This window comes from Pantherophis guttatus, chromosome 1 (assembly GCF_059756535.1).
Source record: "Pantherophis guttatus breed Tessera chromosome 1, ASM5975653v1, whole genome shotgun sequence".
NCBI lineage: Eukaryota > Metazoa > Chordata > Lepidosauria > Squamata > Colubridae > Pantherophis > Pantherophis guttatus.
Genome location: NC_142063.1, coordinates 234,455,538 through 234,473,008, shown reverse-complemented (window position 1 = coordinate 234,473,008; position 17,471 = coordinate 234,455,538). Strand labels below are relative to the sequence as shown.

The following is a 17,471-nucleotide window of genomic DNA, read 5'->3' as shown; positions in this document are numbered from 1 at the left end:
AATGTATGTACAAGCTTGTTCCCCCTTTGCTGCACAGCATTGTGGAGAGCTGTACATCTTTTTCTTTTTTCTAAGTAATGATCTCACTTTGACTTTTCTATTCCACTGAAGGAGGAATTGTATCCACATCCTTTATATTTCTGGAATAAGCAGGTAATTTTCCAGTGGTTTGCTCCACTTGTCTATGTTACTATGACAACAGGAGACTCCAGAGCAAGTTTGCACTTATACTCTTCAAAGGGAAAAAAAGATCTATGTTGGGAATGATACAGTGATAATATAAGTTGATGTTGGGGGGGGGGGAATGCAAGTTTCCAGCTATTTGAGAATACTGCCAGCAAGGCACAAACACAAAGTTATTATTCTCATCTTGTTCCTAATTCTCAGAATCAGGTACCTAAGACAGGGTCTTCCTGAATGTAAAAAGTTATTTTGGTTATTATTTCAGGCAACCACACCCATGTTCATGAACTTATCTAATGCCCTTCTACAGCTTTTGTGTGTTATCACAATACTGTGTGGCAGTTAAATTCAACAGTTAAGATGTATAAATAGTGTATCTTCATTAAATACCTTCTCTATTAAATTTAGCTACATTCTCTGAATTGTTTATAATATTACAATCAAAAATGTTCTATTCATTGGTGCCCACAGCATTGCTATTTTAAATTGTCAAGTAATAACACAAACTTTTTTTTTTTTGCATTTGCTTTAATGTAAGTATTACTGAGAATGAATAAAATTCTACAACCATCCCTGGATGTCCCTTTTTTTGTATCCCAAACCTTTGTATCCAATTACAGTTTTCTCAAAAATAAGCTCTAAGAATTCCTCTTTTAGATAAGGAGAGCTCCATTTTAAGTTAATGGGACTACACACATTTTAAAGATAAAATACACAGCAACTCCCCCCCCCCTTAATTTTCTATTACATTTTTGTGTATACATCCTGTTTGACTGTAATGTTTTTTCCATCTGGAGCAAACTTAAGTTTCTTAAAACGTGTCTTTGTTTCTCTCAAGTCAGAGAGTATTAATGTGTTTAACTATTACCATTTTCTATCAGTGATAGAAGGTGGGATACTGCAGAGACCATTTTAACTCAGCTGCTGCTCTTCTGCCACAGATGCAGAAAAAAAATTCTCTCACCAGCTGACTGAACAGCACATTCAGCTTCTTCTCCTGCCCCCTGCGGCATGCTTATTTACATTTTATCTTACTTCCATTTGACCTCATGCGGGCCAGACAGGGATATCCAAAATGCCAGATGTGGCCCAAAGGCCATCAAATTCCCCGATCTGCTGTAGTGTAAACTTAATGGCCACAACTCCTCTAGAAATCCAAACTCCAAAATGAATACAAATGAAAAATGAAAACAATACACTGAACTTTTGAGAAAGCTGAATTTATTATAACAATGCAGCTAAAAGGTGCTTCACACTTTCTCTGGATTCTGTTTGCACCTCCCAAAGGTGCAGCAACAACGGTTAAAAAATACAATTGGACTTTGATAACCTATATATGAAGCCAATTCTTTATTTTGTAATTTGTTCAACACCCTTAATCTTGTAAGAGCCTTTTCATATTAATAGATTTTCTCTGACAATAGAAAAGAAACCAAATATTTTAGTATAATCTGAAAAAACTTTCAATTTTCTTCCTTTTTCAGTCAAGGAAGCTACAGCAACTTGAAACATATCCCAGGTTTCTCCCTCCAGAGAGGAGGGGAACAATCTGGAGGAAGTGGGATCTCAAGGGGAAGGAAGAACCTTGATATGGAATTCAGTAAAAACTGGTTCCCTTTGAGAAATACAACTATAGATTCATTGTGGTTACAGGCATACATTTGCCCATTTTACTGTTGCTAAGTTTTATTCCTAGATATTTCCAATTTTTTAATTATAGCATTAGAATCGGTATTTTATTGACCCTGTTATACATTTTTCCATACTTTGATACAAAACAATCTTAAATATATTTCAGAAAAGAAGGCCAATGTCGTCAAGATGTTAAATTAGAAACAAGATATTGTAGGTTCATGTCCAATTTCAGTCATTTGCAGAGTGGTGGTTGTGGAAAAGTCGAAGAGGGAAACATTGTACACATTGCCTTAAGCTCCTAGAAAAAGGAGGATATAAATCTAACAAACAAACAATAATAGAGTTTCCTGATCAATATTTCCAGAGCGAACTATTTTAAAATAAATTCTTCAACTTTTCTCCAGAAGACTGACTTTGAAGACTACCTAGCTTCAGAAAGCCATCCTTCCAGAATATGGGATGTTAAGCAATTCTTAATCTCCTAAAGTCAATACAGAAGACTGAAATTTTACAAATATTTCTTTTTAATTAATATTTCCTTGCTTTATTAGTCTTATACAAAAAGTAATTCATTATATAAAATTTATGTATTGTGAGTAAGAACACAAAGCTAACATTTGTAACACTAGAGCTTCATATTAATAGGATTATATTGTAATCAATCTTTTTCCTGAGTTAACCACTTTATATGTACTTTTCTAATATATTGCCAGTAAGGAGTTTTACAGTAACAAAATTATAACTTAAGAAAAGGTATCTGGTGCGTATCAGTGCAAAGGAATGCTACTAAACCTTACTCGTTGGAGGTTAGAGTTCATTCTGCTCAATGCATATAAAATGAGCTAATTTATCTAAAATATTTCAGTTCACATTGTAGCAAAGATAAATATAATTACAAATAAGCAGAATATAAAATTATTTCTTGACCGAGAATACAGAATTCAAGTACTTATATTAAAATGAACATTATTCATGCATAATATTTTCTTGCTGAACTTCGAATGAAAGTAATAAATATGATGATGAAATACATGTACAGGAGTTCCGATATTCTCTTTTTGTTATGTGGTAAAACAATGTACGTCATTACCCGAATGTCCAAGGGTTTGCAAAAACCTGAAACAAAATGTATTAAATGGAAAATTAACCCCAATCTAGTTTGTGTGAAAAAAGTAATGTAAAAGTCTGTTTTTATTTCCTTACAAGCTGTAAGATTATTAAAAGTATACTCTGGCAGGCATGCCAATTCTTAAGGTATGGAATGAAGAAGAGAAAATTCATTTATCACATTTACTATATTAATTTTGTTTAAAGTTTTTATTTGACCTGTTTCACAATTGAAAACTAAATCAAAGTTCAATAGGAACTATAAATGTAGTTCTTTTAAAAACACAGTCTATGACTAGAACTCTATTCTGAGTCATATATTAATTTAGTGGTGCCAAATGTTATTGAAAATTGCTTCAAAATAGATCCAGTGATTATTAGCCTTAATTACTGATTCATACTGATAAATGTAAATATAAATCAATCTGGCCAGTCAGACTAAGGGTTTTATGTGGCAAAAGATGACTTGCCCAATGAGCCATGGCTTAAACAACAACAATTAACAAAAGTCATATGTTCATATGTACTCTGGTATGGAGGTTACATACTTACAAAACCTGAGTTAAAATACCCATAAAATGCAATTGAACCCACAATGATTCAAACAGGAGCTTAAGCAATTTGTCCATTTATTTAATGTACTCTTCCCTACTTATGCTCAAAACATTTCACATAAAGCATGAGAGTGAATGTTTCAAGTGTTTAAAATATGCAATGTACAAAATATGCAGTTGAACAGTATTTATATCCTGTTCCCATTTCACTTACTGTATTCCTTGTTCCATAAATGGCAATGGGCCACAAATGCATATAAGTATTTTAGACTCATGTTTACTTCTTTTCACAAATTCAGAAAGTAGAGAGAGGGAGATTTTTCCTTGTTTGCCTGGCCATTCTTTCTTTGGCTCTGAGAGAACAAACTGAATGTCAAACCTGAGAAACAGTAATTAAAGACACCAATGTTTAAAATGCACATTTCAAATGCTTAGAAATCCATATACCAATTCATGCAGAACAAAAAGGTAGTTCTCCGTTAGCAACTGCCTTGCATGGTGACCATCAGCAATTAAGATGGCAATGAAGGTCCTCATATTTAGGACCTTCACAGGTCCATAAAGCCAAAGAAATCCTGAAGTAAAACCATAAGCACTTAGAGCAACTTTGTTTAATGACCAAGTTGCCAGTCCCAATTGTGGTTGCTAAATGAGGACTATCTGTACTTCCAGTAAAGTGAATCAGCATACTTATCTTGGATAGTTCTGCTTTATATTCTACATTACTGGCACAATAATGCAACAAGTTGGATCCAGAGTTGACCTTCTATCGGCCTAAGGAGCTGAGATCACTACTAAAAGGCAAATAATTTTTCTCTTCACACTGCTACATTGCTCTAGACTAGAGTCTGTAATCTGAAGTAGATTTTAGGGACATCAAAAAGACCAATGCATCCTATTCTCTTCCTTGTCCCAAAGATGCTTTTTCAAGAGAAAAAGAAGCTTCTTGGATGAGAAGCGAAACGTCTTCAAAGAAAAACAAGGAAGTTCAGTTGCCTCTTGAAAAAGCACCTTTGGGACAACCATGACCTGGATGACTGAGAATCTCCATAAACATTTATTCTCTTCCTTGAGCCAATCAGAGTGAATGACTGGTCACAAAAGGTCTGGATGCCCATTGAAAAGTTGATTATTAAAATAATGTGCTAGGACAGCCATTTATTTGAAGTACTAATCATTTTCAAATATTCTAGCGGTCTACTTTTAGAACATACTGTGGAAGTGATGAACTTTGCTCTCAAGTAACAGGTTCTACTGTTAAATTTAATATAAACATTCAGTTCTTAGAACCTGTTACTTTTGCATACCTGAGAAGGTAATCATCCGCTCTTATTAGCCTTACCCTCACCCAACATTGGCAATTCACTTATTTAGCTCAGTGTATATATAGACAATCCCAGAATACCATAGCTATTAGCTAGCATATGTGTTGTATTGTATCTATGCTTATATACGTATCAGCATATATACAATAACCTTGTGGTGAGATGGGCGGCAAACAAATTTAATAAATGAATTAAAATATTGTATGTTAGAGATATCAAAAAGACATAGAATGTGGTCACAAAGTTCAGGAACAATAAAAATAATTACGATTGTGTCTCCATTTGCTAGAGGGCAGGGCATGGAACAATAAATTTTGATAGTAGAACAAAATACCAAGAGAGGCAGAATCCTTCCTTCACTGTCCAAGGTGGATGGCCATTTGACATGAATGCTTTAATTGGCTTTCTGAATGGGGCAGGAGTTCAGATTTGGAAGCCTAAGTGATCCCCTTCCAACTCCCATTGATTCTTCCCCAAAAGAAGTCCCTGCTTAAATGTTGGGCTTTTGTATCACATTCTTCTATTGTGAACAGCAGACAGGGCTTCAATGTATCAGGATTAAAAAAAAATACAAAGTCATTGTATACATCAGTTTCTGGAAACTATTAATTACCTCGTGTCCTGAAGAGCTAACTGCTCCAGCTGACTTTTCCAAAGTATATCATCTTCTGTTTTGTTGAAGAACATCATTTTTACTGCCCTTAAAAGGATATTTCAATATTTAATGTTCAACTTTTAAAAACAAACAGTATTGTTTGAAAAACACAACCCTGAGCACCTTAGTAAGAATTCCCAGAATGCCTTTAGCTAATCCACTTATTCAACTCTAGAAGGAGGTCTCTGAAACACACAAAAAATAGTAAGATGTGATGGTTCCAGCTTTCTGTTTGCCCCTTCTTAGCTCATAGCCCTTCTGCCCAGGGGTGAAATCTAAATTTTTTTGCTACCGGTTCTGTGGGCGTGGCTTAATTAATGGGCATGGCTTGGTGGTAAGGTGACTGGGAGGGTGTGGCTTGTTGGTGGTTAAACATGGTGCTAGCTTGGTTCAGGCATACACATCGTAAAATAAAAACATAATAGGTTGTAATAGGCTGAAGCTACACTTTGCATTCCGTGTAAAGGATGTTGTCTTTACAAGGAATTTAAAAGATCTTGTTGATGGAATGGGGGAGGCAGCTAATGCTGTTGTAATGCTGTTGTAATGATATGTGGCAATGACCTTGGGAAAGAGGAGGAAGAGCTACAGATCAAACAACTGGCATGTACCGTGTTTCCCCGAAAATAAGACCCTGAACTAAGCGCTTGGCCTTATTTTCAGGGCTCCTCTTGCTGTCTTACTTGATTTCCAGCTCTGTCTCCCTAACCCTAACCAGAGGAAATGGCGGGGACCAGCTGCCCATGTGGTTTAATATTTTCAGGGAGGGTTTATTTTCGGGGCAGGGCTTATTTTTTGGGGAGGGCTTATTTTCAGGGAAACATGGTAAAAGTATATGCTGGCAATCATTATTACGAAGTTGGTCACTCATCAGTATAGTTTATTTGAAGCAATAAAAAGAAAAGGCTTTGAATGCCCCAAATGAACAGGAAACTTTTTTAAGGTAGGTCTTAGAACAGAAAGATACCTGAGGGTAGCACTATTACTCAAAGCATAATTGAGCAGTTTAACCATTGGTGTGAATCCGGTGCCTCCTGCCAATAAAACCAAATCTTCTACATCTTCCAGTTGTGATTTTTTAAAAATACCTTCAGGATTACTCAAAGAAATATAGTCTCCTGTTAAAAAATGCAATAGGACAAATATAGTACTATAAATGTTCAAGGATTAGAAAATCATAATAATTCTATTCCCTGTGATAGATACAAGTTAGCATCATCGCAGGTATTCTACAGAAAATAATGCAACAAATGAAATTGGGCAATTTGCAGTCTACAAAATACTATTCTTTTAAAAAATGTATAATATATTTTGAAAATATTTTAAAAATGAAAAAGAAAAAAAATAATAGATTTTTAAGATGCTCGGAGAGAGGAAGAAAAATGTGTGTCTTACCTATTTGCAAAGTGTCAAGCACCGGTGTGAAAAGTCCTCCAGGATAAATTTTAATCATAAAAAATATTTGTGCCTTATAATTGGAAGAGGGGATTTTGAATGGTGATACCAAGCAAGATAATACTGGTGTGTAAGGCTTGACTATCTCTGTACCTAAAGAAAGACAGTGCAAAAGAAAAATCCATAATAATAATCATCAACCTGTTTTGAGTATCATTTGTCTCTAGTCTTCTAGTCGATGTTATTACTTTTGGCCAAGGAGTGTCAGTAGTGGGGCCCCATAGGAGACCCATTTATGCCATGCCAAAGATCAACACCAAGTATCTAAAATATATATATTAAATGTGTCAAAATCACAGGATTGCAGAAAATACCTTATAATACTGCATTATCATCAAATAGATGAGCAAATAACCCCTGCTGTATGATATAATGTATAAGATATATGTTTTTCCCTTAGTAAAAGAATGAACTACTTGTGCATTCCTTGAAAATCAGAATTAGGACCAATAAATTCTTGAAGTGAGGTAAGATTTTCACCCCCATTACCTGTAATTGTTTGTTTGAGGTAAAGATGGTGTCCCACTGGCACTTGGAGATGAGTTCCTGGTGGTAACTCTACACAGAACAGTCTAGTATCATGACTGACATTTGTCTTTGACAGCAGCTTGCATTTCCTGTAATACAAATCTTAGAAACACAGAAACCGAGGAGTTAACTGAATTCACTTTGCTCAAGTATTAACACTGTTAAATGTTCATGCTTCAAATACATTTAAAATCTTTGTTCTGTTCAGGAATTTCAGAAAGAAATTTCTCAGTGACCTGAACTCTCTTTACAGAAACAGAATGAAAATTCTAAGTCACTGAAATTCTGTGCCTCTTACAAAGTGTTGTATTCTGCTCACCCAAAGTTTTCAAATATTACATTAATATTTTAATCTCAAAATATTAACATTTATATTTACTGGCATATTAATAATGCCAATATATTCAAATTCTTGAGATATAGATTCGAAGTACATTTCTAGCCAAAAAATCTGGTCCACATATTCAAGTCTTACAGTGTAAAACAAATCAATTACAGACATGATGATGCAAAGGTACATCATTACAAACTGATGCTATGCCAGCATAGCAGATAACAACCACTTTTTCTCCGAGTGGCAAACAAAACTGTCACAGTGAGACACACAATGGTCTAATCCTCATTTATGCTGTTTTTTTCATCCAGCCTCTCCTGAAAATTTATTCGGAAATATGTGTATCAAGCTACTGATAATCAATCAATGCTTCGATAAAAGCAAGGGTGAACAGAAGATAGACAGAAACTCAAGCACAATCAGGGGACTACCACTATTCATTTTGTTTTAGAGGCACTTCCTTATATCCTCAGAGTTTAGAACATTCGTCAATATCAAAGACACTCTCTCTTCCCTAACTCTATCATTCTGCTTCTGGCCAAAGCAAAATCACAAATTTGACAGACATCCTGCTTTATTAATGGGACCTGTTATTATCTAAACTGCCTACAGTTGCTTGGAGGCACTGATGTTCTGAGCTACACAGTTGTACACAGCTATATACAATTCCACCAAAGAGCATCTCCCAAAACTGGAATATCCTTGTCGGTATTGATTCTGTAGACAGAGGCTAGGTCAAAACCAAATATGGAAGGAGTTCAGGGGATGATCTCAATTGTAGTTATAGATATAGTAATAGAACCTGAAAAGCCTGCCCAAGGCTTATTCTGTCCCATCTAATATTAAACACACTTAAGATGGGGTTGTTTTGAGTTTTTTCCCCATGGATTCCTCTTTCTCAGGACTGTGTAATCTTTTCTGCGTGTCTGTCCTTAATGGCTTGCCCCAGGTTTCCTGAAGGTCAGCTCAGTGGTGGGTTGCCACCAGTTCACCCCGGATCGGGCGAACCGGTAGGTGAGAGGCTCTGCCCACCCACTCAGACGCTTCTACGCATGTGCAGAAGGGTTGCACACACGCATGAGCGAACCGGTAGCAAACTAAATTGAAACCCACTACTGGGTCAGCTGTATATTCCTTCACAGATGTATAGAATGGGAACAGGAATTTCTGTTATACCCTAAAATTAAGAGGAGGTGTGTAGAAACGAACTTTTGAGTAGAACAATAAAATGTATTACCTCTATCTGTACATTTGACAAAAGAATTATGGCTCTTTAGAGGCTGCCCAAGTTTTTTCCAGGACAAATTTTCTTTCTTCTTCAAGACAAATTCCACTTTTCCCACTTTTTCAGAAATCTGTACTAAAAATATACATAGTATTGTTCTATAGCAATACACCTACAACATTTTGCACAGGTAATGTAATTTTACAAATCGCTATCCATCAAATGCTGCTGGAGGGCAATTTCATTCAGTTTTTTAAAACAGAACATACAGGTAGCCCTCAACTTATGACCACAAATGAGTCCAACATTTCTGTTGTTAAGTGAGACATTTGTTAAGTGAGTTTTGCCCCATTTTACAACCTTTCTTGCTACAGTTGTTTAAGTGAATCACTGCAGTTGTTAAATTAGTAACACCATAGTTAAGTGAACCTGGATTTCCCCATTGACTTCGCTTGTCAGAAAGTCATAAAAGGTTATCAATCACATGATCCCAGGATACTACAAAGGTCACAAATGCGAGTCAGTTGCCAACTGTCTGAATTTTGTTCACCTGACCATGGGGATGCTGCAACGGTCATAAGAATGAAACATGCTCATAAGTTACTTTTTTCAGTGATGTTGTAACTTTGAATGGTGACTAAGTGAACTGTTGTAAGCCAAGAGCTACCTGTATTACTGAATTAAACTTTTTTTATACATACATAAACTTCCAAAATATTTGTATGCCATAGTCTGAAAGCACATTTTTACAGTTAAGCAGTGTTTGGATTAGATCCCCTTGCATGGGAATATATACAACAACAACAAAATAGAATATAAAGCCAGAATTTTAGAGGCAGGGAGATGTGCACACCTTTGAATCAGTTTTGTTTCCTGGTGATTACCTGGACTAATCCCTGCAAAGTTTTTCAGAAGTGGTTTGCCTTTGTCTCCTTCTTACAACCGAGAATGACTGACAGAGGGTCATCCAGTTGGTTTAGCTTAGGTTAAATTTTGTTATTGTGGGGTCCTTGGTGATCTCTGAGCTTGACGGTTTTCTTGCAGACTTTTCATTACCAAACTAGATAATATCATCAATGCCTGATGATGTTGTAATTCTTGTGTATTCTGGCACTACTTTTTGTGAACTTTTAAACTAAAGAAGAAAGATTGAAAAAAACCCTTCTGATTTGATTCTAGCACTACTGTCAGGCCCGGAAGCCATCTTGTCTTTGGAACTTCAGGGCTGCCACATTTAGTGCCTGAGAAAACGGGAAGGGGGGTTTGCAAGGAGTTGGTGAAGATATATAGCCATAATAACATTCTTTTCTCTGAGAGTCAAGGGCGTTCTCCAGTTTGGATGGTGGATTGATTGGATCATGTGATGGACATGTGGGTGCAGGGGATGGGCCTTTGACTTTCTTTTGGGTGGGGAAAACCCGGGAACTTTCAGATTCGGGTTTTCCCAGATATGCCAATATGACATCTCTAATAAAATGGATCTTTGAGGAATTGCTAGCCTCAGAGTCTTCTTTAGTTGGGGGTGTTATTTGGAACTCTTGACAACTAGTTTTGGAATGTGGAACTGTTGTACAATTATATTTACTCCAATATAATATAACTTGTAAGAATAATGAAATTTCTTTGTGCTTTAACATTTTGCAAATTCCTTATTTAGTTTTATGCTTTGAAAGCTTTCAATAAATTATTTGGTCCTGCTTTCCTTCTATTGTTTCTTTCTCTTTTCACTCCCTAATTGATTTTTAAAAAATTAAAAATACCAGAAAAAAATCAAAATGAAATATTCCTATTCCATCAACTCCTGAGTATGTTAATAAGATAAAGAAAAAAAAAATCAAGTTTGAACCACAAAATAATGGAGTTACTTACCTATCATATCTTCATAAACTTCATAACTCAGTTCTGAAACAATCCATATAATTTGGTTAAATAAAGTCTTTAATTTACATAAGATTATTAGTTATAAAGTCTGTTAAGTATTAAGGTAAAAAGAAAATGTGAAACTGCTTAAACATGGATCATGGTGTAATTCAATTTATGAAAGTCTGTACAATGAAAAGTTACACAACGAGCTATTTGGCACAATTCCATTACTACATGAATGAGCCTTAGATTTGTGGAGTTTTCCTCTCTTTCCATGGCATGTAATAGTTCCAAAACTGTTTTTGCATATAAAACAGGCTTGCACTAACCTGGAAAAAACAAATTTGGAGCAACCACTCATGTGTAATAAAGAGCTTTGATAAAATATATGTAAACTAGAGGTTTTCATGTAGCATCAAATCACTGAACCCGAGCAAGAAGTGAGCATAACTGGAACTCTAATTTTCCTGGGAAAAGGAATGGATAACCCAGTGGTAGATCAGATATGCTGTATTCCTAGTTAAATCCATGGTTTCTTAAAGATGGATTTGGAAACACTTGAACATAAAATTCAGAGAATTGCTGCTTCTTACAGAAGACATTTCTGACCTACTTCGAACAATACATCTTAGTATTTTGATGCTTCCTAGATTTCTATTCATTAAATGTGCCTAATGCAAAAAACACAGACATGCATTTTCCATTTGCTCCCAGTTACTGAAATTCAGTACTGAGGAATCTGAAATTTTGTCATAATCTCACTTTTCATGTGGTTTAGGTGCTTTTTAAACATCTTGCTCAAGAAGCAGGAACAAGTGCAAAGGAAAAAAGCTCCAAGAATAAACACTTTTTCTTCTATCACATGGTGTAGCACATTTTACATCATTGGATCCTAGTCTTATGATATACGGTAAATGCAGCCTTCACCATATACAAAAGCTGACAAATGCACATAATATTGGCATCAGCCGAACTTGTGTTATGTTAATGCAATCTAATCAATTTATTTATTGATAAAGTGTGAACTAAATATGCCAATCATGAGCTTACCAACATGTATAAGGTACGAGAAGTCTTTCACAATTATTTCTCCTCTTAATGTACGTTCTTGAACATCTGCTATCACCAATTCAGAATTCATATCCTTTCAGAGGGAAGGAAAATGGGGATGGGGTACAGACAGCTGTTACAACATTGTTCTACATTATTATGACTAGGCACAATCAATGGCATTTTACAAAGTAACAAGAAGCAACAAGAAGAAAGTGAAGATGAGGGAAGTAGGTGAAGAATGCACATCTGGTTCATTTAGGTTTAGATTCAGAATGTGATTAAAAATCACAGAAAGGTGATTTTTACAGTAGTAATAGAACGGTTATACTAATAATCTAGAAGTAAACTTTAAATATGTGAGACAGCAAAAAAGATGTCTGAGGGAGATGGGTGGTTAATATGATTAATAAATTAAAAGAAAGAAAGAAAGAAAGAAAGAAAGAAAGAAAGAAAGAAAGAAAGAAAGAAAGAAAGAAAGAAAGAGTTCTCAAGAAATGAAGTAAGATACATTTAAACATTTTAAAATAACAGCTAGAAAAGAAACAAAGGCAAAGCCTATACTGAAAAAAGACAAGATTACAATATTGCAAATCTTTTCTAGCAAATGAATTTATTTACCTTTTGTTTAGTGTATATTACCACAGTGACTGAATCTTCTGTCTGGAACCAGTCATAACTTAAATAAATTGAGAAAACTGTAAATTTTTGTTTAAAAAAAAAGATGTGCCTCCACAGGGATTTTTCTTCATGTGTGATTTATTAAATATTATTTAATAATGGGGCTGTCATAGGAATAATTTTAGACTTCCTTAAACTGAAGGAAAACGTCACAAGAATTCTGATAAACGAATAGGATATTGGTACTGCTATTACATTTTAATATCCATTTAGGGAACTAAATGTAAATAAAGTTCAACAGATATAGAATTAATTCTGTCTCAAATCAACATTATGTGACTTTGCAATAGTGGCAAATATCTTTAGCTCAGGGATAGGATGAGGGTGAAGGTTCGTTCTCCGAGCTTGTGGGTTGGTTTCCAAATGTTTCATTACCAGGCTAGGTAACATCGAACACCAACTGGCAGTCAAACACCATGATCCCAAATCCTTAATGTCTACCCACACCGACACCAAACAATACCGGTTCAATTGGGGCCACACAAAAATCATCGGCCACCCTACCACCTGCCATACACATGAGTTCATCAAAGCCTAGCACTCCACAAGCAATTTCATCAACAGACACATTGACATACAACCCCCTCAGAATCCAAATCAATCACACAGCCAACCAGAGACAGCACCACCCTCAACCAACTCACACAACTCCCCCACCAGTTTACCTCTTAATGACCCTAATCTGATGTAATCTCCTTATCACAAGACCCATCACAAGACTCGCTGATGACTCACAGCTGATCCACCACAAGATTCTCTCTTGACACACCTACACCTGAAGCTCTTATAAAAAGAAGAATACTGACACCCCCTAAACTCCGCTGAAGATGTTATTTAGTCTGGTAATGAAAATTCAGAAACCAACCCACAAGCTCAGAGAATGCATCTTCACCCTTAGTATGTGACCTGTTCTGACTGGCAGTAGAACTCATTTACACTTTGTGTCACAGAATCAAATTCAAAAATGTTACTTGCATCAGAGCCAATCTATAAATTGTGAGACTTAACCCCAGACCTGGACAATGGCTTGAAACTATCCATATTCAGTTTGATTGTCTGAAACAACTAAGTGTTAGAAGCAATACTGGTGTCATTAAAACTGTATGACCAGCAAACCTTGAACATGCTACTATATCATAATTATTCTGCAGGAATAATTATTAATAATTTATTATTATTATTCTGGGGGGGGGGAATTAGTCTGTACAGTATGGCTGATTTATTCCAATTATTCTGTAAATTATATAATATACTTCTAATAAATTTTCATTCAGTGCTTCCTTAAATAGAATCCCACTTAATGCTAAAATATGACAATACCTGGGAATTATTTCTTTGGAACAGTCTTCCAAAACTTTTTTTTTTGAAAGTACACCTACAAAATATAAGAAGTACAGTAATGTACAATGGTTAACATTATTCTAGCATTAAGGATTTATCAGCCTAATCTACTCCTCAGGACAGCAGGAAAAATAATGGGGAGAATATGTTCCTGATTTTCATGAACAAAGGGTTAGATGAAAAATACTATTAATTTTGTTACTTATCAAATAATCATAAAAGCTTATGGAGATGGCTACTAGAAATAATTCAGAACCTCCAGTTTCAAACTTGTTTGTTTAAGATTAATATTTGGTTACACAATCCTAGCATAAGAAGCAAGAGGAACATCACAGACCATTTTACACTAAACTATTATTATTTAAATTTATTATGACCGCCCATTCAAATGTCTTGTTCTTTTCAGACACAGAAATATCCAGAACTACAGAAATGAGGAAAATATTGGCTTGCAGTTCACTTTTTTAAAAAGCCACATGAAATGGAAAAACCTTGGCATGTAATTTATTTTTATATCAGATGAATCATTAGTATTTGCATATCAATGATGTTTACAGATGTTTACAGATTTACAGAGTTGGAGGGGGCCTTGTAGGTCATCTAGTCCAACCCCCTGCCCAAGCACCCTACACCATTTCTGACAAATGGCAGACCAATCTCTTTTTGAAAGCCCCTGGTGATGAAGCTCCCACAACTTCCGAAGGCAAGCTGTTCCATTGGTTGATTGTTCTCACTGTCAGAATTTTTTTTCCTTATTTCTAGGTTGAATCTCTCCTTGATCAGTTTCCATCCATTATTCCTTGTCTGACCTTCAGGTGCTACTTTGGAAAGTAGCTTGACTCTTTCCTCTCTGTGGCAGCCCCTCAGATATTGGAACACTGCTATCCTGTCTCCCCTGGTTCTTCTCCTCATTAGACAGCCATGCGAGTTCCTGTAACCATTCTTCATATGTTTAAGTCTCCAATCCCCTAATCATCCTAGTTGCTCTTCTCTACACTTTTTCTAGAAATATCAGAAGAAATCACTTACAAGGTTGCCAAGCAATTCTCCCTAACCCTAACCCTAACCCTAACCAGTAAAAGAACTTACAGATCCTTTAAAAGTAGCTTTGACTATATAACAGCACTTATTTGTGTTTGCACAAACTCTCCTGAGGGGTAAAAAGAGCACTAGCTCTAATACACACAAAGGGACATAGTACAAACCTCAATACTTGGTAAATGATTCTATGATAATCAGCTAAATATACTTTCAAAACTTATTTCAACATCTTGGATTTCCTTACATAAACCTATTTAGTCTGGCTTGACTTTAATAGGGATGAGGGGGAAAAAAGCCGACATTATCATGGTGTATTGGGGTTGTGTGTGTCAAATAAAGATGCACTCTTAAGCTTCTCCGAGTCTTAAAAATTATGTTTGCATATTTTTCTTTTAATAAGACAATCAGATCTAGATTATAAAAAGCCAAACAACCATAAATTGGCAACAAAGAGAAATTATCAAGCTCTAATAAATAAAAATGTGTTGTTGAAACTGCTGGTTTAAAGCAACAACCCTGGATAAGAAATAACAAAGCAAAAAAACTATTACAAAAAAATAAAAAATTATTATTATCAATGGGATTGATAATAGCTTCCCCAGTTGACTTGTGGGAATCTGTCAGGGCAGCACTGGAAATGACAACCATGTGACCGTGGCTAACCATAGCAGCCCAGCTCACTGAAGTGGCCACAACTTTTCCAAATTTCAATCCAACAGAAGTAATGGGAGAATGGGATTTTGAATGCATTCTATAAGACTGTTTGAGGTACCTTGGTTCAAAAACTGATGCCCTGTGATGGATCATTTCATCCAATGGAAGATTACCAACAGACAAACAATCCTAAATTTTAATTATTATATAGATGAAAGATAATAAAGGTAACCTTTTACCTTGGTTTTGACATGTTATTAATATTAGTATTGTTATTATTAATGAATTTTAATGAATTATTTTTACTGTAACCAAATATTGTACATCATAAAAATGAAACAACTTCTTTATAATACCTCTGATACTAACATAAGCCATTTCTCCACTTCTTACAATGTCTTCAAAGCATCACACAACTGCCGTTCTTATCCTTGTTATTGCTATTTTGGCATAATGAAGTCTAAATGGGTCAGGAAGATGCTATCAATTGTTAGTAGAAAACAACTGTAGAACACCTAGTTCTACCTTCTGGTCTTGATCCTTGACACCACTTCTTTTTCTTTTGTTTCTAGAAGGAAGCTAAAAGGGAAACTTCTTCCTTCCTCTTCCTTTCCAGAAAATGTGCAGTCCATAATCTAAGTCTGTGATTTAATCCAGAATAAATCCAAACATAAGTACAAATCCAAAATAAACGCATTTAGAAAACAGCCAAGCACACCACATAAAGCAGTGATGGCGAACTTTTTTGCCATCATGTGCCAGGAGCGGGGGGTGGGGGAGGGGGGAGGTCACATATGCATCCCTCCCCCGTGCATGAGCGTGCAACCACCCCCCGCTCCTGGCACGCGATGGCTCGTTTTTCTCTCTCCCCAAGATCCAGAGTCTTTCTAGGAGTCTGGGGAGGGCGAAAACGGCCCTTTCCTGCCTCAGGAAGACCTCCGGGAGGGTGGGGGTGAGGAAGGCCATTTTCGCTCTCCCCAGGCTCCTAGAAAGGCTCTGGAGGCTGAGAAAGAGCAAAAATGGGCCTTCCCCATCCCTCCCCCAGGCCTTCCGGAGGCAGGAAACAGCCTATTTCCCTACTTTCAGTGGGTCCAGAAGGTCCAAAAATAAGCTGGCGCGCCGGAGCTGGGCTCGCGTGCCCTCCGATATGGCTACACGTGCCACCTGTATCATAGGTTCGCCATCACGGACATTAAGGAATACAATTGCCATGTTGGTTGCAGAAAAAAGTAACAGCAACATAAAAATTGTTTATTCTTACTGAAGGAAAGAAAACAAAGTCTCCACCATAGTAAAATAGCAAAATATACCACAATACTGTACATCCTCATTCACAGTAAAAGATACTCCTATTATGAACTACTGTAGGTTTTTTTCCATATAGCATGACCTGCTTTATTTTTTATGGAAACTGAGGAATTTGATGTTTTTATTTCTGAAAAACCTCTTTCCCCACTTCTATTGGTGGAACTCTAGTCCAGCAGAATCTTGTCAAACCATGCCCCTTCAGAAAGTATGATGCAAAGCTTATTGGAAAAGGTTAATTTCCTACTACAATACAGACAAAATATTAAATTATTAGAACTTTGGAAAAATCTGTATCGTCTTTTATCTTTTGCAGTGTTATTTTAAATAATCACATCTCAAACATATTTGATATCTTAATAATCTTAGCTCAGCTGAATATAAATGATACTTTCACTCCATGATGAGAGTGGTGGGTCAAAATTTAGTCATACATAGAAATGTATGACTAAATTTCACCAAAATCAAGTTTAGTGAACTCTAAGTTGACCAACTTTGGAATATATCAGAATTCTAAAATAAATCTGAAGTTGAT

The 17,471-nt window shown here is 35.8% G+C and overlaps 1 protein-coding gene across 2 annotated transcripts in view; it reads right to left on the bottom strand.

Moving 5' to 3' along the window:
* Positions 1 to 1,387: 1,387 nt before the first annotated feature.
* CYB5R4 (cytochrome b5 reductase 4) overlaps positions 1,388 to 17,471 on the bottom strand; it is a 31,166-nt gene continuing 15,082 nt past the window's right edge. The window contains exons 6-16 of one of the 2 annotated variants that reach the window (XR_004589777.3): positions 13,916 to 13,970; positions 12,536 to 12,593; positions 11,915 to 12,008; positions 10,871 to 10,903; positions 9,014 to 9,136; positions 7,404 to 7,544; positions 6,855 to 7,007; positions 6,427 to 6,577; positions 5,418 to 5,504; positions 3,694 to 3,832; positions 1,388 to 2,934 (exon numbers count right to left, since the gene is read on the bottom strand). Coding sequence is in view for 1 of the 2 variants with exons in the window: in XM_034408917.3 (XP_034264808.2) it covers positions 2,880 to 2,934; positions 3,694 to 3,858; positions 5,418 to 5,504; positions 6,427 to 6,577; positions 6,855 to 7,007; positions 7,404 to 7,544; positions 9,014 to 9,136; positions 10,871 to 10,903; positions 11,915 to 12,008; positions 12,536 to 12,593; positions 13,916 to 13,970 (1,115 nt within the window). In the remaining variant the exon portion in view is untranslated. Of the gene's footprint in view, positions 2,935 to 3,693; positions 3,859 to 5,417; positions 5,505 to 6,426; positions 6,578 to 6,854; positions 7,008 to 7,403; positions 7,545 to 9,013; positions 9,137 to 10,870; positions 10,904 to 11,914; positions 12,009 to 12,535; positions 12,594 to 13,915; positions 13,971 to 17,471 lie in introns of both variants that reach the window. The other variant, XM_034408917.3, reaches the window with a different exon arrangement.